The sequence below is a fragment of the Solanum verrucosum genome, unplaced genomic scaffold, assembly GCF_900185275.1.
Source record: "Solanum verrucosum unplaced genomic scaffold, falcon-dt-bn FXZP01000217.1, whole genome shotgun sequence".
Classification (NCBI taxonomy): domain Eukaryota; kingdom Viridiplantae; phylum Streptophyta; class Magnoliopsida; order Solanales; family Solanaceae; genus Solanum; species Solanum verrucosum.
In genome coordinates, this window is record NW_026020032.1 from 668,552 (window position 1) to 692,643 (window position 24,092).

A 24,092-nucleotide genomic window follows, 5' to 3' on the forward strand; every position below is an offset into this window, starting at 1 on the left:
TTCCTCATAAATAAAATTAGGGGTGTAAAAAATGAGCCCAAATAATGATAACTCGTTCAATCCGTCAGAATTCTAAGGGTTGAACTTAAAATAATTTGAATTTGATTTAATCTTTAATCATTCAAATCATTACCCATTTTAAGAAATTTTTCAGTGATGAGCCCAATTTAATTTTCAATTTCATTAAAAATAAAATGGAAAATATACAATCAATTTTTTACTAAATAGAGGAATATGTCATTTCTCTTAAGATAGTCATCTAAATTGGTACATAATAATTTTTTTTACGCCATGTGGCATTAGGGATACATAGTACCAAAAATTCATATTTAAGGGGATAATTAAAACTTCTCATAAATTAGGGGTAAATAGTTCCAAAAAATAATGTTTGAGGGGGTAATTAAAAATTTTAATAATTTAGGTGTGCATTTTATTAAATGTACAAGTTTTAAGGGTGATAACTCTATTATATATATTACTAAGAAAAGCAGTTAACTCCCTCCAATTCCCAAAACGAAAAAAAAAAACAGAAAAGAAAATTTGTTCTGCAAAAATGGCCGGTAAAACGAAGAAGGTGCATTGTGCCACCATGAAATCATCTTCAAAGAAAATGAAGATCTCAAGTCGTTCATCTTTGAACACACCAGTAAACAATGATGTAGCTGCAGTGGCGGGTTTTACTTTTCTTGTCTTGTTTGGGCTGATTTTTCTCCTTTACATTTGTGTGTTCTTGGCTCGATTTCCCCCCTTTTATTAGCTTTCTCCAGTGTGTGATGAAGATTCTAGGTAGTATTTTGGGTTGAGGATTCTATCAACTTTCACGAAAAGAAATTACAAGCTTCTACAGAGTACAGTGATCCGAATTCTTGAGCTTTGTTAACAGCTCAAATCAGTGCAGAGTTATTACAAAAGGTTTATTTCAATGCTCTGTTTATTTTGCTATATTCCACAAAAACAAGTCATGCTCATCTTTATAGATGTGTTTTGCTCTCTTTTCTCAATGAAATATCAATTTTTCATAATCTTTTCAAGTATTTTATTTAGTATCTTTTTGTATTAACAATCTTTTGGTATGCATACATGTTTGTCAACAACTTTTGTTGCCATAACTTTTTTTAAAAATATATTTTGGTGTCTCTAAAAAAACTGAAGCAAAATTAAAATCAGAAGTTATGTATGTATGCTCTTTTTTTGGGACAAAAGTTGATTTCAGGTTGCATTTCATACAGATTAAATTCCTAGAAAATAATGTCAATCAATCACACAACTTCATCGTGAGATCGAATATACTCCTTGAATCGCATCATTAGAATATACGAAATCAAGAAAATGGGAGCAATACACCACATATACTAGATCATATAAACACCTACCACAACAGATGAAAGAACGTAAGATTACTAGATCATATAAACAGGAGTGAAGACAAATAGTTAAGTAAATCGATCGATACCATCTCTATTTCTATTTATATGATGTAATTTAATTTGACGCAAATTTTAAAAAAATGTGATCTAAAATAAGTCATTATTATTTATATAGCTTATAAATCATTCAAGATATAGTCAAAAAAGATGGAATGAATACTCTGTTTATTCTGTAGATATGTATTATTGGATTTTAAAAGGTGTGAATGAAAAATGAAGAGGTGTGACTTTGCAAATGACAGGGGAGAGCTTATGAACTATAGCTCTGAAAATGGGTTTTTGCTTCTGAAAGTGAATTTTGTTCACTTTTTTGAGTCAATTTCCCACTTTAAACCCTTTCGTTCACAAATTCGCCTCCAAACGCCATTACATTTTGCTTTTATGAGAACTGATAAACTTCATAATGTTTATGGGTGAAACTCAGAAAAATTATACGTTTTCTTTTTAGTTTTTCATCCTGTGTTTGGTATACTGGTGCCTGACTGCGAATTCGCCCTTGACTTCTATTCATAAGAATAAATAAAAAGAATGAAGCTCCACTACGATTTGTAACGTAATCTATAAAAAAAAATGAAGAAATAATTACTACAACTAACAAGAATCTTGGGTTCCCTGGAATTGCTAAAATTAACACTATCTTGTAGAGTAGAGCTAATTAATAAGATTTCTAGTCAGTGAGTCATAGGAACGATCAACAAGTGCTACCATGTAAGATGTGACTTGAACTGATGTTAGAATCGTAAGTATAGCAGTATATATCATAATATCTCCACCGACACCCCACAATCATACAACTTTGCAATGTAGCCTATACGTCTTTTAGCAACTGCTTCCAACAGTTCATATGCGATTGTTTCTTAATATTGACAGTTACATATCTTGACGAGAGGGTAAGTGCCCCTCGCTTCCAACCCGAAGGTTGCGAGTTCGAGTCACCAAGGGAGCAAAAGGGGTGGGAGCTCCTAGGGAGGGTGTAAAAATAAAAATAAAATAAAAAATACATATCTTGATATAAACACTTGTCTAAATAATCGCAAAGAAAGAAGGAAAAAGAAAACAAGGAAACGTACCAATTATATTACAAAGTTTTAATTGCGAAGTTGTGGTTGAAACCACAATGGTGGATTAGGAAAAGGTCGTTTGATCCTTTCTTCTTGCATTAAGTAAATACCCGATTGACGATAAAGAGTTAAAGATTTCTTGTAGAGAGCATCAATGCCATCCATAGTAAAATAGATGCAATTTGCTTGACATCCATTTCGATCATCACTTGTTGCAGGAATTGAGAAAGAGTTGCTATTTGGCGACACAAATAGTGCTTGATCATCCAAACTAGTGATAGATTCAAAATCCTTACTAGTTTTAGAGATACCTTGATATCGCTCGATTGTTAATTTACTAGTATGATAGATATGAAGTTCATAATCATCCTCATGTTCAGACAACGGATCTGTCTTGTTCCAAATTATAAGCAACTCCCCTGTAATTGACTTAGCCAAATACACATATCTTAGTCCAGAATAAGCAATAAAGCGAAGCTTATTATCACAAGGCCGAATATGAGGAGCTGTGTTGTGTTTTACTATATCAATTATTTTCATCTTCACTTCACAACAGTCAGTCTTGAGAATGATAACATGATTTATTTCGTCACCGATTCTCTTATCATCCTGATCACTTGACTTAAAATTGTTAAAATCATCATAATCCTTATTTGAAATAAGAATGTATAACACACCATCATGAAATAACATGCTCTCAGTATTATAGCCGCTAATTGCTCCATCTGCATCAAATATCTTCCACGATCTCTCTTCTTCTTTGACTCCAATATCACAATTACAGAATGCCAAGATTTCTTCATCATTCAGTACATCCCCAAAAACCGTAACAGTTATAAGATTTCTAGTCGGATCATCCGAGATTGAAAATACGTAAACCGTATAGATCATGCATGCTATTCTACAATGCTCCTTAATATATGTTGAGGAGAATGGTATTGTTGTCAATGGAGGGAGTTTGACATCAATTTCTGAAATAGGGTCAAAAAGGAACATATTAGGGTTATGGTCCGGTCCAGCAACACGAACCAACCAGCCATTAGAAGTTGCACAACAGAACGTAGCACCATGAGCTACCTTAGGATATTTATTCAAGATATGAGTAGGTAGTTTAAAAGAATAAAAACGACCCTCAGACAAACTATAGAAGTTGAATCCTATATGATCATTATACACACAATCTTTTATCTGTAAAAGCCAAGGGGCGGTAGGATGATGTGATGGCTTGAGATGAGCAAGTATTGATCTCCATGACTTGCAAACGAGAGTCATACGTACATAGTCACCAATGCCAACTCTTTTCAGTATCATGTCTATGATATCTATGAGGGTCTCTTCTTGCCATATGCTTCTAAGGGCCATTATTTGCTTGCAATTAAAATATAAGCTAAGGTCTAGTTATAAAAGCTAGGCTAGTACTTATGGATGTAATTATAAAGAGAGCAACAAATATAATCTTACACGGGCTGAAAAATCCTAATGTGATAGTAAATAGGAAAAGTAACATACCACTATACCTAATTTGATACTCTTTTGGTCTAAAAAACAGGTTCCTCTTTAGGTAACAAGTTTAAGATCTGCTTTAACACGTGATATATTTAAGACTATAAAATGATAGTATATTTTTATATATTTGATATAACTTTAATTTAGCATTATAAAAAATCTTTTATTTTATTTTTTAAACTCTGTAGTAAAAAAATTACTCACATTATTTTTTGTATATTTGATATCTCATGTCTCATTTTTTTTTTCCTCTCTCTCTCCTCTTTTCTCTTTCCTGGAATAAGTTTGTAGTTTGTATGCGATAAACTACGTGTGACTGCCCACCCCCCCACCCCCGGTCCCCCCCCCCCCCCTTTTTTTTTTGCCTCTCCAGCAGCAAAATATTATGAGTAAAGTATTCCCTTTATTTGACTATTTCATATTAGCAGAATTATTTGGCCCTTTTTCATTGTTCAAAATTTAAGATAGATATTTGATTTTTTTTTCGTAATTGTCCTTTTTTATAATGAAGTTTGATATGTTCTAGAAGATAAATCGCACTACTTACAAAGTTATATTTATGATTTCTCAAAGAATAATAATGGAAAGTATGATTTAAATTATGTCATTGAATGTTTTTTTAATAAGTGTGTATTGTCTCATAAATTTTGTTAATATGGAATAGAGTGAGTAATATTTTTTCATATCACTTCAAGTTTATTTGTAAATAGAATAAAATAAATAAATAGCACCTCTAATTTTTAATATGTTAATTACAACTTAAAAGTATTTTTTTTCTTAATAATTTTGAAATATTACGTACTAAATTGGAAAATCATAGAAGCCTTCTTCTTTCAGTATTCTCTGAACTCTGAAAAGATGAGCTCGTTACTCAAATAGAAAATAGTGGATTTTTAAAATAAATTTATGAGATAATTTTTAGTTAGAATAGTGAGTTTGATAATTTTTTTTAAGAATAAATAAAGCAATTATTTGTTGTTCTAATAATGGTTAGACCTTAATTTAGGTAATTAAATTTCAATATTTGATTCTTAATTATGACATGTGGCTCTCATCTAAGTAGGTACTTTTGAAAATGGAGAGGATGAGTAATGGAGAATAGCCTCCTATGTTAATAGTTATGTTTCTCTTATTTTAATGTGTCACTATTTGCTTAGTATTTAGTGATTAATTATTTATAAGTTAAATCTACTTAAATTCATTGTTAAGCCTATTTAATAACTAAACCTCAAGGTGAAGATCACATACTCTAAATGAGTTGGTGGGATAATATATAATGTTTATATATGTGTTTTCACTTATATTTGAGATTGGTTTGATTGAGCTAAGTTCGTTTATTAATTACAATAGGAGGAGATTGGAAGAAATATTAATATATTAATTAATAGTTGACTTTAATTTACGTAGAATTTAAATTCTATGGGTTCAATTTTTATGAATCTATTTTAAAAAGTATTTAAGATTATTTACATTGAATTCAATTTTTTTTTTAAAAAATTATAGTACCTACTTTAACAATTTTATATTTTTTTTATCTATTCTCACGTTTTTTTTGCTTGATATTTGTTAGACTCCATTTGGTAAGTTATATAACTTGCACGTTTCGAATGCGGCTCCACTCCATTACCTATCATTTCCATTTCCCGAAGTACCTACTTAGATGGTAGCCACATGTCATAATTAAGAATCAAAAATTGAGATTTAATTACCTAAATTAAGGTCTAACCATGATTAGAATAACAAATACTTTCTTTATTTACTTTTTTTTTTTTTTTTAAATGTCAATTCGATAATTCTAGCTAAAAACTGAAAAAAAGATAGAAGTTTAATCCCACTCCATTTTGAAGAGCAGTTTCAATTTGATGTCTATACTTCATCCATGACTGTTTCAACCTTTGTTGTGCAATCACGTAATACTATGGTAAGCCCTTTTTTCTGTTTGTTTTGAATTTCCCCTTTTTAAGGCTTCTCATTTGCCATAGCCGTTTCTATACTTGTAGTGAAGGAACAGATTTTTTGTCAATATCAAATAAGAGAACTTTGCAAAACTTACAAGACTTCACCTCTCTCTAACATAAAAAGAGATGACAATTGACAAAGAACAATTCTAAAACTCTACTCATTCATTGTATTCGAAGAAGCTGTTGAAGCATATAAAACTAATCCAGATGAAATGGCCAAACTGTCAATTGTTTTTCATACATCCGCACCTACTGTTAGCTCCTTCCCCCAATTACTTGTACCAGGCCCTAGGAACACTGAAAACACTAGAATCATATGCCCGTTACTATCCCTTATAACTCCACCAGCCCCACACATACCCTCAATACAACTACCATCACTGTTTAGTCTGTAGAACAAAGGTTGTGGCTTGATCCATTTCACCAATTTATAGACCTGATGAACCATTGGAGTATCGCCAAATGCTGCCCGAGCAAGCCCAAAATCACAAAGTTTCAACTTGCAATCTGCATTTGCTAAAATGTTCTTTGGCTTCAAATCTCGATGGAACACGTTTGCTGTTGAATCAATAAATTAAATGAGAGAATAAGTCATAAAATATGTAAAAGAGAAATCTAACTAGAATAACAGAGAGAAAAATGAGGAACAGCCACCTGTGTGCATATATTTTAAACCTCGAAGAAGCTGATACAAGAAGAATTGATAATGTTCAGGCGAGAGACTACCGTTGGCCTTAATGACATGCTGAAGGTCACACTCCATCAACTCGAAAACAATGTTAACATTCATGGCTGTGAATATTCTAGAGGCAAAGCAGAGGAAAAAAGAAGAAGCTGAAAGAGAATCTCAATTCACATAAATTCCAACTTAATGAATCAGTTACACATCAATAGTATTTATACAATCTGAATTAAGCTTCAATTAGTAAACCTCTTAGCTGTCACTCTAACCAACTAGCTAACTAACTTCTAACCACTTCTTAACAGCTTGAGTTACTACTAACTCATCTGTGGTTACATCAACTTGCCTCTTGGTTTAACACCCCCTCTCGAGTTGATGGTTGAAACAGGTTCTTAAGTCCAATTTTACTTACTAAATATTCATGTTGAGATCTTCCCAAGCCTTTTGTAAGTATGTCTGCCAGTTGCTCTTCTGTTGATACATGATCAGTTCTAATCATGCCTTGAGTGATTCTTTCTCTTACAAAGTGACAATCAATGTCAATATGTTTAGTTCTTTCATGGAATATAGGATTTGCTGCTATTTGAATTGCAGCTTTACTATCACACATTAGGTCTTAGGTTGTTTAATATGCACTCCCAATTCTCTGAACAGCCCTATCAACCAAGTGAGTTCTGCAGTACATGCAACCATGCTTCTAAACTCAGCTTCAGCTGAACTTCTTGACACAGTCTCCTGTTTCTTGGACTTCCAGGATATTACAGCTCCACCAAACTTCACCAAATACCCAGTAACAGATTTTCTTGTTTCCATACAAGCACCCCAGTCTGAATCACCATAGGCAAATGGTTGACTAATAGCTTGAGATGACATCAGTAAACCCATTCCTGGTGAGCCCTTGATATATCTTACAACTCTCAGTGCAGCTTCCATATGAGATCTTTTTGGACAATGCATGTATTGGCTAAGGACTTGAACTGCAAAAGCTATGTCCAACCTGGTCATTGTTAGGTACAAGAGTTTCCCTACTAGCCTTTGATAAGCTGTAGGATCTTTCAAAGTTTCATCACTGTGTCCTGTCTTGGTAGATATATTTTTGTCATATCCCACGGAAGTCAATTTCTGATTAACTTCAAGTGGTGCATTAACTGGCTTTGATCCACTCAAACCAGTTTCTGAAACTAACTCTAATGCATATTTTCTTTGGCATATCATGATTCCCTCTTGTGATCTAGCTACTTCAATCCCCAAGAAGAACTTAAGTTCTCTAAGATCTTTCATCTTGAATTTGAGCTTCAAATCTTCCGTTGCTTTATTGATCAAGACCAGATTATTTCCAGTAACTAGTAAGTCATCTACATACACTAGAATTATCACCAACTCTTCTCCTGACTTCTTGGTAAACAACGAGTAATCATAATGACTTTGAGTGAATCCCATCTGAATAAGATCATCAGTCAGTTTCTTATTCCACTGTCTTGGAGCTTGTTTAAGTCCATACAATGACTTATGAAGTTTGCAGACCATCTTAGACTCCCCCTGTCTGGCAAACCCTTCAGGAATATGCATATACACCTCTTCCACAAAATCACCATTTAAAAAAGCATTATGGACATCCATCTGAAAAATACACCACTGTTTGGAAGCTGCAAGTGCTATTAGAGACCTGACTGTGACCATTTTAGCAACAGGAGAAAAAGTCTCAGAGTAATCTATACCAGCCTGCTGGCTATAACCCTTTGCTACTAAACGAGCCTTGTACCTTTCCACTTTACCAGAAGATTTATATTTCACCTTGTACACCCACTTACAGCCAATAGGAACCTTACCAGGAGGAAGTTCTACAACAGACCAGGTGTGATTGAGTTCTAAAGCATCTATTTCAAGTTGCATAGCCTGTACCCAAGATGGATCTGAGGAAGCTTGTTGGAAAAAGGAAGGTTCAGAGATAGAGGAGTAGGTATGGAGGGCATGTTTATACGATTGTGAAAGATGAGAATAAGAGTCATATGAGGACATGGGATATGAACAAGTGTGAGAGGAGGGAGTAACAAAATCAGTCATCCAGCTGGGAGGATGTCTGATTCTGGTAGATTTTCTTGGTTCAACTGGTGAGGAGAGTTGTGGTGGAGGCTGAGGAATAGGCTGAGGAGGTGGTGGGCTTGGAGAAGGACTACTAGAAGGAACTTCCAAATTAGAGAACTGCAGAACAAGAAACATAGGAGAACCAAGAGACTTGGTATGAAGGAAAGAAAATATGGACTCATGAAACACTATATTTCTACTGACAAAGAAGGATTGGGACTGAAGACCATAGATGGAGTAGCCTTTCTTTGTGGAGGAGTATCCCATGAAGACACCAGGAATTACTCTAGCAGCAAATTTGTCTGAAATGGATGTGGTGGAGGCATAACTCAAGCACCCAAACACCCTTAAATGGGATAGGGAAGGAGGATGTTTGTAGAGAAGTTCAAAAGAGGACTTGAAATGTAACTGTTAGAATAGAAATAAGTATTTCCTACTTAGAATAGAAATAGGAATAAGAATAAGAATAGGAATCCTAGTTGGAATAGGATTCCAATGTAGTGTCTATAAATATGGTCTCAATGTAACTATTTAGATACACAATTCAATAATATTTTCGTATATATTTCTCACATGGTATCAGAGCATTGGTGAGAACAAACAAGTCACCGTATGTCTATGTCAATTTCCGGTGACTGTTGGGTCTGATTTTGTTATTCTTTTTTCTTTCTGTGGGTGTTGTGCGAAAACCAACACCACCACGAGGCTCGAAAAGCCCCCGCGACCAAACCCCAGCCAAAACCACCGGAAAACACCACCTCACGCGCTCTCACGCGCCGATCGGAGATGGTAGTTTCTGGCGAGATTTGTCTCACGCGCCGGCGCGTGAGGGCTTTTCTGATTATATTTTTTGAGATTTTTTTTGACAGTTGGGGTCGTCCAGCCAATCCGACTAGGCCCATACTTTTTTTGACCAGATCCGATGGCCGGAATTAGGGTTTCGGTTATTTCCAGGCAGTTTCCAGCGACTTTTCTTCGAGATTTGAATTTTCCGAGACAAATTTAGCATAATGTCTTTTGGGTGTGATGTTTTTGATTCCAAAAATATGGGGATTGGAAGTTCTAGCCCTATAATCACTTCAGAACTTTTATTGGGAAGTTCAAACTATTTATCTTGGGCTTCCTCGATTGAGTTGTGGTGCAAGGGTCAAGGTGTCCAAGATCACTTAACGAACAAGGCTTATGAGGTAGATGTAAAGGCAAATACTAGTGAGGAAGATGCAAAAGCCAAAGCACAATGGGAGAAAGTAGATGCTCAATTATGTAATCTCCTATGGCGTTCTATTGATTCCAAGTTGATGCCCTTGTTTCGCCCATTCCAGACGTGTTATACAGTTTGGGAAAAGGCTCGTGCTTTATACACTAATGACATATCTCGATTCTATGATGTGATATCTCGATTGACCAACTTAAAAAAACAAGAATCTGAAATGTCTACTTACTTGGGACAGGTACAGGCAGTCATGGAGGAATTTGACACATTAATGCCAGTTACTACGAATGTGGAAAAACAACAAGAAAACAGACAAACATTGTTTCTAGTTCTTACTCTTGCTAGACTTCCTCCTGATCATGATTCTGTACGTGATCAGATTTTAGCTAGCCCTACAGTTCCTACAATCGATGAATTATTCTCTCGTCTCCTTCGTCTTGCGGCACCTCCCAGTCACAAGGTAGTTTCATCACCCATTGTTGACTCATCTATTCTCGCATCTCAAACCTTTGAAAAGCGTACATATCAATCTATGGAGAATCGGCGAGGGGGAGGGCGTTTTGGGAAACCTCGATCCAAGTGTAGTCATTGTCATAAGCCTGGACACACTCGTGATATATGTTATATTTTGCATGGTCCACCACCCAGTTATGATCCTATTGTTCTAAAGGAATATAATGAGTTCCTTCGAAATCGCGCAAGTAAACAGACATCTCCACCAGTAGCATATGGTGCTCAACCTAATCAACCATCCAATAATGCTCATATTGCTTAGACATAATATGATGAGTTCCTTCAGTATCGTGCAAATAAGCAAACGTCTCCACAAGTAATTTCGATTGCACAACCTGATGTCTCTGTTGCGGGTAATTATTTTGCTTGTGTGTCGCAATCTAGTACTCTTGGAACATGGGTCATGGACTCTGGGGCTTCTGATCATATCTCTGGTAATAAATCACTTTTATCTGATATTGTTTATTCACAATCTCTTCCAGCTATTACTTTAGCCAATTGGATCCAAACCAAACCAAAAGGGGTTGGAAAAGCCAAACCCCTATCTTTTGTCACCCTAGACTCTGTTCTTTATGTCCCTGGTTCTCCTTTTAATCTAGCATCTGTTAGTCGTTTGACGAAAGCCCTACATTGTAGCATAACTTTTTTCGATGATTTTTTTCTCATGCAGGACCGCAGTACGGGACAAATAATTGGAACAGGACATGAATCACAAGGCCTTTACTATCTTACCTCTTCAAATTCCTTAGCAGCATGCTCCGTTACAGATTCCCCAGATTTAATTCACAAACGTTTGGGACATTCGAGTCTATCCAAACTGCAAAAGATGGTGCCTAGTTTGTCTAGTTTATCCACATTAGATTGTAAGTCGTGTCAACTTGGGAAACACACTCGTGCTACGTTTTCTCGTAGTACTGAGGGTCGTTCAGAGTCTATTTTTTCATTAGTTCATTCTGATATTTGGCGTCCTAATAGAGTCAGTTCCACCTTAGGATTTCGTTATTTTGTTAGTTTCATTGATGATTATTCAAAATGTACTTGGGTTTTCTTAATAAAAGATCGTTTTGAGTTATTTTCTATTTTCAAAAGTTTCTTTGCTGAAATACAAAATCAGTTTGGTGTTTCTATTCGTACTTTTCGTAGTGATAATGCCTTAGAATACTTATCCTCCCAATTTCAGGAGTTTATGACTCACCAAGGCATTATTCACCAGACTACTTGTCCATACACCCCTCAATAAAATGGTGTAGCTGAAAGAAAAAATCGGCATCTTATTGAGACCGCTCGTACTCTTCTCCTTGAATCCAATGTTCCATTGCGTTTTTGGGGAGATGCAGTTCTTACGTCTTGTTATTTGATAAATAGAATGCCCTCTTCTTCTATTCAGAATTAGGTTCCCCATTCCATATTGTTTCCTCAGTCACATCTCTATCCTATCCCTCCTCGTGTCTTTGGGAGCACATGCTTTGTTCATAACTTAGCCTCAGGAAAAGATAAATTAGCTCCTCGTGCCCTCAAATGTGTCTTTCTTGGTTACTCTCGAGTCCAGAAAGGGTATCGTTGTTATTCACATGATCTTCATCGATACCTTATGTCCGCTGATGTTACATTTTTTCAGTCTCAGCCTTACTATACATCTTCTAATCATCCTGATGTCTCTATGGTCTTACCCATAACTCAGGTTTTACCTGTGCCAACCTTTGAGGAATCTACGGTTACTTCTACATCTCCAGTTGTAGTGCCACCACTACTAACTTATCATCGCCGTCCACGTCCAACCCTAGTCCCAGATGATTCATGTCATGCGCCGGACCCTGCTTCTACTGCGGACTTGCCTTCTCCTAGACAACTGCTTGCACTTCAAAAAGGTATACGATCCACTCGAAATACTAACCCACATTATACCTTCTTAAGTTATCATCGTCTCTCATCACCCCATTATGCATTTGTGTCGTCTTTGTCCTCTATTTCCATTCCTAAGACTACAGGTGAAACACTTTCTCATTCTGGATGGAGGCAGGCTATGGTTGATGAGATGTTTGCTTTACATAAGAGTGGTACTTGGGAGCTTGTCTCCCTTCCTGCAGGTAAATCTACTGTTGGTTGTCGTTGGGTTTATGCAGTCAAAATTGGTCCAGACGGTCAGGTTGATCGACTTAAGGCTCACCTTGTTGCCAAAGGGTATACTCAGATATTTGGGCTAGATTATAGTGACACTTTCGCTCTTGTGGCTAAAATTGCATATGTTCGTCTTTTTCTATCTATGGCTGTCGTTCGTCATTGGCCTCTTCATCAGTTGGACATTAAGAATGTTTTTCTGCATGGTGATCTTGAGGAAGAAGTCTATATGGAGCAACCACTTGGTTTTGTTGCTCAGGGGGAGTCTAGTAGCCTTGTATGTCGATTGCGCAGGTCACTCTATGGTCTAAAACAGTCTCCTCGAGCTTGGTTCGGGAATTTCAGCACAGTAATTCAGGAGTTTGGCATGACTCATAGTGGAGCTGATCACTCTGTGTTTTATCGGCATTCTGCACCAAGTCGATGTATCTATTTGGTTGTTTACGTTGATGATATTGTTATCACCGGTAATGATCAAGATGGTATCACCGATTTGAAGCAACATCTCTTTAAGCACTTCCAAACTAAAGACGTTGGCAGATTGAAGTATTTTCTAGGTATTGAGGTTGCTCAGTCTAGATCAGGTATTGTTATTTCTCAACGCAAGTATGCCTTAGACATTCTTGAGGAGACAAGAATGATGGGATGTAGACCTGTTGACACTCCTATGGATCCGAATGTTAAACTCCTTCCAGGACAGAGGGAGTCACTTAGTAATCCTGAAAGGTATAGACGACTTGTTGGAAAGTTGAATTATCTCACAGTGACTAGACCTGACATCTATTTTCCTATGAGTGTTGTAAGTCAGTTTATGACTTCCCCTTGTGATAGTCATTGGGAAGCAATTGTTCGTATTCTGCGATATATTAAGTCAGCTCCCGGTAAAGAACTACTCTTTGAGGATCAAGGCCATGAGCATATCATTGGATATACAGACGCTGATTGGGCAGGATCACCCTCTGACAGACGTTCGACATCCGGATATTGTGTTTTAGTAGGAGGTAATTTGGTGTCGTGGAAGAGTAAGAAACAGAATGTGGTTGCTCGATCTAGTGCAGAATCAGAATATCGAGCAATGACGACAACAACTTGTGAGCTAGTTTGGATCAAACAGTTGCTGGGAGAACTAAAATTTGGCAAAGTTGATCAGATGGAACTTGTGTGTGATAATCAAGCGGCTCTTCATATCGCATCAAATCCAGTTTTTCATGAAAGGACTAAGCACATTGAGATTGACTGTCACTTTGTCAGAGAAAAGATACTCTCGGGAGATATTGTTACGAAATTTGTGAAGTCAAATGATCAGCTTGCAGATATCTTCACCAAGTCCCTCACATGTCCTCGTATTAATTACATCTGTAACAAGCTAGGTACATATGATTTGTATGCACCAGTTTGAGGGGGAGTGTTAGAATAGAAATAAGTATTTCCTACTTAGAATAGAAATAGGAATAGGAATAGGAATAGGAATAAGAATAGGAATCCTAGTTGGAAAAAGATTCCAATGTAGTGTCTATAAATATGGTCTCAATGTAACTATTTAGATACACAATTCAATAATATTTTCGTATATATTTCTCACAGTAACAATTTCAAGGGCACTCTATTAATGATGTACACAGCAGTAGTGACACATTCCCCCCAGAACTTCAAGGGTACTCCAGCTTGAAACCTAAGAGACCTGGCTACATTTAGTATTGTTCTGTGTTTTCTTTCTACCACCCCATTTTGTTGTGGGGTGTAGACACGGGAACTCTGATGCAAAATGCAAAGAGTAGACATAAGAAGTTGAAATTCAGTGCTAAAAAATTCACAACCATTATCAGTTCGTAGCACCTTAACAGTAGTAGAAAACAGATTCATTACTCTTGTAAGAAAATCTCGTAGAACAACAATAGTTTCAGACTTGAATTGCATCAGAAACAACCATGTGTATCTAGAGTGATCATCAACAATAGTGAGAAAGTATCTTTTGTTGTTATGAGAGGGAACTCTATAAGGACCCCATATATCACAATGCAACATATCGAATGAAGACTTAGAACTAGACCTACTAATCTGAAAAGGTTATTTTGTGTGTTTAGCTAAAGGACAAACAATGCATACATGATCTGCAAGGACTAAATGTTGAAGACTCTCATGTTTCTTGATCACTTCCAGGGGAGCATGGCCTAATTTTTTATGCCATAGACTGCCAGAATTAGACCTTTGGTTAATAGAACTTGCACAGCTATAAGAAGAACACTGTTGAGAATGAGTGACATTGTTGTCTTTCAACACATACAATCCCTGACTCTCTTTACCAATCCCCTTCACCATGCCAGTGGAGAGATCTTGAAACAAGCAGAAGTTAGGAAAGAATGCCACAGAGCATTGTAATTCCTTAGTCAACTTGGAAACTGATAGCAAATTAAACTGGAAATCTGGTAGGAATAGAACATTAGTGACCATATCATTTAAAACATGGGAGCTTCCAGTATGAGATACTTGTACTGTCCCTCATGTAGGTAGATAAACCTTGTTCTTCTCAGGATTTGAAACCTCAGTATAATGAGATAGCATATGATAATTTGAGGTCATATGATTGGATGCACCTGTATCCACTATCCAACTTGTATCTACATTATTAGAAATGAAAGCAATTTGTATACCTGCATTTGCAGTCTGAGTGGGAACTGTCTCCTCATTACCTTTGCTAATCATCTTAATAATCTGAGAGTATTGCTCTTGAGTGAAATATGGAGGAAGGGAACCATGTGAACTTTGCACTGGTTTGAGTAGTTCCTAGATTGCATTGAGGTGCTGTCTCAGAATCACTAGAACAATTCACTCCGGATTCAGAATGACCATAGCTTCCTACTTGATTAGCAAACACTCATTTCTTCTTAGATGAGGGCCACTCAAGTGGACACCCAATCAGTTTGTAACACTTCTCTTTGGTGTGACCATTATAGTTGCAATACTCACATATGATTGAGCTTTTCTTTGGTGGTCTAACTCCACTTGCAGGAGGTATCCTGCTTGAGTAGTTTCCTCTAGAACTGGAGCCTCCTCCTGAAAAGTTTCTCCCTGAATTCATGGTATCTCCGCTGTAGTTATTCCTATCATTATTTACTCTAGTTCCTCCTTTATGACTGAAGAAACCCGCTCCTTCAATAGACTCAGCTACTTGACTTACTGGTGATAAACTAGCTATGGATCTCTGACTTTCCTGACTAATTACCAGTGAGTAGGCCTTATTTAGAGTAGGAAGCTGAGACATCATTAGAAGTTGACTTCTACATTGAGCATATGTTTCATTAAGGCCCATGAGAAACTGTAAAAGTCTCTGATAACCACAGTGTTGAGAGTAATTGCGAGATTCAGGACAATTACACCCTGGACATGGCATGAGTGCATCAAATTCATCCCAGAGAGTTCTCATTTTAGAGAAATAATCAGATGCAGACTGAGTTCCTTGTGTAAGAGTAACGATCTCCCTATGAAGATAGAATATTCTAGAACCATTAATAGTATCAAATCTCTCCTATAAATCAAGCCACACCTTGTGAGCATTCGAAGCATAGATGATGCTGCTCAGAAGATCAAATTTCACAGCATTCATGATCCATGACAACACTACATCATTCACTTTCTCCCATTGATCATGTAAGGATGCATCAAACTTGTCTTTAGTGTGTCTTCCATCGACAAATCCTAGTTTACTCTTTCCTAGCAAACCTAATTTCATAGATCTGCTCCACAGAGCATAATTTGCAGATCCAGTAAGCTGAAGAGAAACAAGAGAACTACCTGGAGTATCATTTGGATGAAGAAACAGAGGGTGATTGTGATCAATCACAACTCGATTTGTGCCTAGAACAAAAGAAGACGCAGGATCAATGTTTACACCATCCATCACCATGATATGTATCTTCCTGCTACGCTGAAATTGACGAACTGAGCTTTAGACGATCCTTCTTGCTGATCGAGGCTCTGATACCATGTTAACATTCATGGCTGTGAATATTCTAGAGGCAAAGTAGAGGAAAAAAGAAGAAGCTGAAATAGAATCTCAATTCACATAAATTCCAACTTAATGAATCAGTTACACATTAATAGTATTTATACAATATGAATTAAGCTTCAATTAGTAAACCTCTTAGCTGTCACTCTAACCAACTAGCTAACTAACTTCTAACCACTTCTTAACAGCTTGAGTTACTACTAACTCATCTGTGGTTACATCAACTTGCCTCTTGGTTTAACAAACAACATATATATCCTTGAATTCTCTCGGACATGGAGGTAACAAAATATGCTTTATTTCTACAATGTCTGGATGTCGAAGCAACCTTAGGAGCTTTATTTCTCTAAGAATACGAGTGGCTTCAGAGACATGCTCAAAAACATTGTTGATCTTCTTTATCGCTACCTTCTTTCCTGTATGAGTATCAACTGCTGATGCAACAACACCATAGCTCCCCTTTCCAACAACCTCTTGGATTTCATATCTACTTTCTTTATTCTCACACTTAACTAAGCACCAATCAATTCCTATAATTGCAATCCCTTTGTTAAGACCTTCAGGTAAGAGATCCATGGTTACTCTGTTGTATGAAGGATTCACAGCGAGAGAAAACACATTAATTAACTCAACAATTAGAGAAATAAGGCGCTGACAATATCCTGAAAAGCAGAATTTCACAATTTCATTCTAATGTCTTAACAACTTCAAACTGAAAATTTAAGGCGTTGACGATATCACTTTAATCTCCAGTTTCTTGAATATACAATAACCACAATCAATTAAATCATCTTACCTGAGGCTTACCTGAGGTCGATTTTCTGCACAAATTTCTTTTCGAATCTACTTTTTGATATTCTTGAGTAAAATGAAAAAATAAACGGAAATAAATACCGCTACTCAAGGTAACATAAACAAAGATAGAAAGAAAGAATCAAAATGCAAATCATTAGTAGAAAAAGCACTAGAACATGATCAATTTCTGGATTGTTTTTGGGAATTTTTGCAGAAAATGATATTCTTTTTGGAGTCCTATCCCGGAATCCTTTATGGAATTTTCTCCCCATTTGTAATTAGTTCATCTGAAGTTGGAATGAAGCTGAAAAAGTGGAATTTGAAGTATGGATTAAAGAACTGGAAATTTGGAGGATGAAGGAAGTAGTGGAAAATGAAGCGGTTATAATTTTGGGTGGGAAAAATCGTTAAGTCTTGTAATCTGTTGAATTACAGAGGTTGCATATATATATATATATATATGCTCTGTAGCTTAAAAGTTAATTACATAAATATACCTAAGAAAAAAAATGCGTGGGTAAAAAAAACTCAATCACTTTTTTTTTTTTTTTTTACATTTTGGTGACTTTGAAAGAACTAATCATATACCAAAATACACATGCTTGATGCTACGTGGATAATATAGTTGAATGTTTGATTAAATTAAAGGGATAATGCATAAATGCGACACACATTAACTTAATTAGGGTCTTATTACCCTTTCCCTGAATTTATTTTTTCTGTATTGTGGCATCTTCAATTAGGTAAGTTGGTTGTATTTGCAAGTGTAATTATTTTTTTATTTTTGAAATCTTCTTATTTTTTTTATTTTGTATTTAACTTAAGTCAATACACGTAATTTTCTTTTAAAAAATTTGTCTTGTATTCTTCATTTTTTTTTACCTTCATTCATTGTTTTTGAAATATTAGTAAAACTTTTCGGTTTTTTTCATTGTTCAAATAATTAAATTGTTCAAAATTTAAGATAGATGTTTAATTTTTTTTTATATTTGTCCTTTTCTTTAATGAAGTTTGATATTTTCTAGAAGATAAATTGCACTATTTATAAAGTTATATTTATGATTTCTCAAAGAATAATAATGGAAAGTATGATTTAAATTATGTCATTAAATGTTTTTTTAATAAGTGTGTATTGTCTCATAAATTTTGACTTAGAGGTGTACAAAATCGAACCGAAAACCGAACCAAACCGTGAACCAAGTCAAACTGGAAAAAAAATCCGACTATATTTGGGTTGATTTGGTTTTAACCAAAAATAAACCAACCCGACATTATATATGTAATTTTAAAATTTTATTTTATACATAAAAATATTTACTTTGATATAATTTTAAAATATTTCTTATACTATTTCATAGTTTTTATCTTTTAATATATTATTTCAAGTTTAAAACTTAAAATTTGGAATAATCCAATAAAGATTATAGTTCATAGATGTTGATAATTATAATAAAACTTAAATCAAAATCAATTCAATACTAAGAATGACAATAATATTGAATATTTGTTCTTTAGTTTTACATTGGTTTAGACAGTTAAAATACATAATATAATTTTAATTTTCCTTAAATATTTAGTAATGTAACTAATACTTATTAAACTTATTTTAGCATGATTTAGTACTTTTAAATTATGATCATTTTCATTATGACTTTGCAATATTTATTTTATATGATGATTTAATTATTATTTTTTGAATATTTTAGTGTCATCAGTACTCATCTCATATTTTGTGTTATTTTTAAGAAACACTTTAGATAATTGTATTTTGGTTGGATTAAAGAAATATTTGAAGCACAAGTTAATTATATGTTTGTATGCAAATTTTACTGAAAAAATCCAAAAATCTGAAAAAAAAATCGAGGTTTATTAGTTTGGTTTGATTTATAAATTTAAAAATTTGACACAATGCGGTTTGGTTTGGTATTTGAAAAACCCGAACCAACTCGAGGTTGAAAAACTCAAAAAAATCCAAATTTTTTTAGTTTGGTTTAGTTTATAAATTTAAAATTTTTACACAAATGATTTGGTTTGATATTTAAAAAACCTGAACCAACCCGGTCATATACACCATTTATTTTGTTAATATGGAATAGAGTGAGTAATATTTTTTCATATCACTTCAAGTTTATTTGTAAATAGAATAAAATAAATAATGGCACCTCTAATTTTTAATATGTTAATTACAGCTTAAAAGTATTTTTTTTTCTTAATAATTTTGAAATATTATATACGTACTAAATTGGAAAATGATAGAAGCCTTCTTCTTTCAGTACCCTCTGAACTCTGAAAAGATGAGCTCGTTACTCAAATGGAAAATAGTGAATTTTTAAAATAAATTTATGAGATAATTTTTAGTTAGAATAGTGAGTTTGATAATTTTTTTAAGAATAAATAAAGCAATTATTTGTTATTCTAATAATGGTTAGACCTTAATTTAGGTAATTAAATTTCAATATTTGATTCTTAATTATGACATGTGGCTGTCATCTAAGTAGGTACTTTCGAAAATGGAGAGGATGAGTAATGGAGAGGCGCCACATGACTTGCAAGTTGCACGTTTCGAATGAGGCTCCACTCCATTACCAATCATCTCCATTTCCCCAAGTACCTACTTAAATAGTAGCCACATGTCATAATTATGAATTGAAAATTGAGATTTAATTACCTAAATTAAGGTCTAAACACCGTTAGAATAACAAATAATTTCTTTATTTACTTTTTTTTTTTTTAAATGTCAATTCGATAATTCTAGCTAAAAATTGAAAAAAAGATAGAAGCTTTGTTGTTTCAGTACTCTGTGAACTCTGTTCCGAGTGAGTGTTATGGAAGAAGAGTTTAATCCCAAACCAGAGATTACTCCATTTTGAAGAGCAGTTTCAATTTGATGTCTATACTGCATCTATGGCTGTTTCAACCCTTTTTGTGCAATCACGTAATACTATGGTAAGCCCTTTTTTCTGTTTGTTTTGTGTTTCCCCTTTTTCTATCAGTATATGCTTTTGTCAATTGTTGCATATCTGAGTAAAGGGCAGCCTGGGGCACTAATCTTCCACTATCACATTGAGGCTTATGGACAAAACCTTACCTTTGTTTTGTGGCTTGAACCCTAACATCTTAATGGTATGAGTATGAAAACTTAAACCTAGCTTGAGGCGTTAGCTTCTTTAGTTTTACCATTAGCTTCTACCCAAAACGGAAACAACCTCTCTACCTCCTCGAGGTAGGGGTAAGGTCTGTGTGCATTCTACCTTGGAGGTTGACTGATGGTAGTCCATTGAAGTAATCTCCTCCATAAGGAGTTGGCAAATACACACTCAAAAAATAAGTGGTCTCTTGTTTCAGCTTCCTGCTTACACATAACACGTTTAGGATCTACTTGCATTCTCCATTTCAGCAACCTATCTGTTGTAAGGAGTCTGTTCTGGATTTGCAGCCATAAGATAAAAATGGCTTTAGGTCTTGCTAAGTTGAGACATATGAGACCTCTCCAATCGACCTTTGGGTAATCACCTAGCATTTGATTATAGGCTTGCTTTATCTTACTTCTCTTGCCATCAATAGCATGATGCAGTACATGTAGGTGATCCTTTGCTCCAAGAACTTTTCTAACCATCCAAGGTTGTTTCTGTTTGGCTGGTGGATGAGTTTGTTTTGTCCTTGGTTGGCCAACTTGCTTGGGCTTATCCTTGTGACAGTTATGTCCCACCATCATACAACCTTCACAATACTCAGACTTCCAGTCAAACACAATCACTTGTTGGAATGATTGACCATGAGCATCCATGACCGTAATCTCTGTAGGGATTGGCTTGGTGACATCCACCTCAATAAGCATTCGAGCATAGGATATCCTTGTTTGTTTGGTTGTACATTCATCAACAAATATTGGAATTCCTATCGCCCTAGCAATTCTACTAAGAGAGTCACACCCCCAGCAATTTAATGGCAACTTTGGAAATGTTACCCAGAGGAGGATTTCAGTTAAGAACTCTGATTTGAAGTCAAGTTTGGGTGTCCATTGTTTTAAGATCATAGGCTTATTGTTTTTGCTGTATGGCCCTGCAAATAAGATCTCCTTCAAGTCAGGTTCAGATTGAAATTTCACCACATAATAGCCCTCATCATGGTAAAACAGGCCAGGGTTTGCCACATTAGCCCATGTTTGTGAGATGTCGCTTCATATAATTATATCCTGGCATTTCCCCAATAACATACAAAACCAGCGAGTGTTTCCACTTCACTTCTTCTTTCTCCTGCTCCTTTTCATTCAGCTTGACTACCAGTTTTCCATTAACTAGCTCAGGTGTAATATAATTTAAGGACATACCGTTGCTGGCAACTTCATTTCCTGCAAATAAGCTAACCCATGGATTAGCCTCCTTCATTCCCACTGGATCTGGTTCCAAGTCCCCTGTAAGCCCCTTCAGATGGTGCCTTCCCACTGGATCTACAGTACTCAATGGAACAGTGTTCACCAGTAATGGAACAGTATTCATTGGTGCCTTTGCGGCTGAAACCACCAGATCTGGAGTTGATAACTCTCGTGTAGCCTCTGGGCTCCAGTTGATACTCCGTTGGATCAATTGTGAGCTACCAATGTGCTCATTCATCAACCTCATTGCACTCCCATTGTTAGTTGCTGCTTCTATAGTCTGTTTGCGAAGATCTTTCATCTGCGATCCTACTTCCTTCCTACTTACTCCCAAATGCGATTACCCTTTGCTTCTTAGGTCTCCCTTGCGGTCTCTTTCCTGCCATACTCCCCACGGCGCACGCTAGCAGATCCTACGCCGAGAGCATTTCAGAGAGGAGAGAGAAAAATGTGGGATTTTCTTTCATACATTGCAGTGTACACTCTACCTTCCCCAGACACTACTTAGTGGGATTTTACTGGTATGTAGGTTGTAGCTTCTTCCCAAATTCCTCTGTGGAACGTGTCAATCTTAGAAGTTTTCGATCATCTGCTCTTCTCCTTATGATCTCATTTACCTTTTCCAGTGTTCAAGTGAGAAGTGCTTGAGAAGTGCACTGATATTTGAAGCTCAGAAAGGATATAGGAACTTTGTGAGTCAAGATATGAGGTACTGATAATTTTATAGTTATATCAATTCTTCCTGATTGAGTCAATTTTTTGACTTGAATAATATATTTAATCCCTCTAATATCATGCAGGTTAAACAATTTTCTTTATTCCAAGATGTTGACAGTGTTTTCTAGGTCGAAGCATAAGCTTGCGGGAAAACTGTTGAAGGAAGTAGATGTTTATGGCTGCGCTAGTGTCAAAGATAGGTCAAATTTTTTAAATAAGGTTACATATTTTTTTTTTATCAGACTCAGCTAACATATATGTATCACGCTGCTTCAGTAAATCTGTCTAAATTCTTGATGAATGGGAAAATGTATTATGTTTTTTTAGTTACTCCCCCAGCTTCCTCCTCAAGATGGTTTCTTTTCCTTTTGTATTCTTTCCTTTTTGTCGATAACATTCGTGCTATCTGAATACTGATCGAGTTTGGAGCAAGTTTGCATTAAAGAGGAAACAGTTAAGACTTTATAGGAAGAAAACAATCAGTAGGATGAGAAAAACAAGTGTAGAAGACAAGGCAAATATAAGAACTTGAAATATCAATTCTCATGTTTTATAACCTTTCATCATAATGTATCTTAAGACTTGGGCAAGCTTGTTCAAACCATGTCACTTGAAATTACATAAATGAATAGTCTTTGACATTCAGTATTGGAATCTTCCCTCACAATGGAGCAATATATTTCAAGATAGTGAGATACTCTATTTATTTGGACGTCCTATTAAATGCCTACCTACCATCTTTTTTTAATGTTAGTTGGGTGAAAGGAAAGGGATAGCAGGAGAGGATATATAGCAGGAGCAAGGGGCTAGTGTCTCCGCTACTTAGAATGGAAAGAGATTTTGCAACCCTATGAAGGTCATCACAAATAGGAGGTAGATAACTTGCATTTCTCTAATGAAGTCACATAAAAAGCTTGGGGCTAGAGATAAACCTCCCTTACATGGTACTGAAATCAATGGTTCCCCCATCCTAGCGTTCTTTTTTTTATATCCTTGAACCATAGTGCTTGGTTTGAATATAAAACTTATACCTTTAACAATTAAATCCAGAGAAGGTACTGAGAGACTAGAAGTCACACACTTGCAATATGCAGATGATACCTTGATTTTCTGCGATGCTGAGGAAGAACAACTGAAGTATCTAAGAGTGATTCTGGTCTTATTTGAAGGTATTTCTGGTTTGCATATCAATTGGAGGAAGAGTATGATGTATCCTATAAATGAAGTAAACAACATGAGTTGTTTAGCATCAATTCTGGGTGGTGAAATAGGAGTTCTGCCTACTATATACTTGGGAATGCCTTTGGGGGCCAAATCCAAGTCCATAGACATATGGAATAGTGTGATTGAGAAGTGTGAGAAGAAATTGGCCAAGTGGAAGTCTCAGTACTTATCAAAGGGGGGTAGACTGATCCTTATTAACTCAGTACTTGATGCTTTGCCAACCTATATGTTGTCCCTGTTTCCTATCCCACCAGGGGTCATTAAGAGGTTGGATCGTATCAGGAGGAATTTTTTGTGGCAAGACAACAAAGAAAAGAAAAGTTTTCATTTGGTTAAATGGGAAGAAGTCATGACAAGCAAGGAAAATGGAGGTCTAGAAATAAATAATTTGAAATTGCAAAGCAAGGCT

At 35.5% G+C, this 24,092-nt stretch overlaps 2 protein-coding genes across 4 annotated transcripts in view; one reads left to right on the forward strand and one right to left on the reverse strand.

Annotated features, from left to right (window-relative positions):
* Positions 1-2,515: 2,515 nt before the first annotated feature.
* LOC125821424 (uncharacterized) lies at positions 2,516-3,850 on the reverse strand. The gene has a single exon (XM_049500842.1). The coding sequence runs from the start codon at positions 3,848-3,850 to the stop codon at positions 2,516-2,518; it is 1,335 nt and encodes a 444-aa protein (XP_049356799.1).
* A 1,983-nt stretch (positions 3,851-5,833) lies between these two features.
* Positions 5,834-24,092, forward strand: part of LOC125821413 (ATP-dependent DNA helicase homolog RECG, chloroplastic) — a 34,580-nt gene continuing 16,321 nt past the window's right edge. Inside the window, exons 1-3 of one of the 3 annotated variants that reach the window (XM_049500833.1) lie at positions 5,834-5,915; positions 22,369-22,451; positions 22,543-22,678. In XM_049500833.1, coding sequence (XP_049356790.1) covers positions 5,874-5,915; positions 22,369-22,451; positions 22,543-22,678 — 261 coding nt within the window. In that variant the 5' untranslated portion in view covers positions 5,834-5,873. Of the gene's footprint in view, positions 5,916-20,133; positions 20,314-22,368; positions 22,452-22,542; positions 22,679-24,092 lie in introns of those variants that run through there. The other 2 variants (XM_049500832.1, XM_049500835.1) reach the window with 2 other exon arrangements.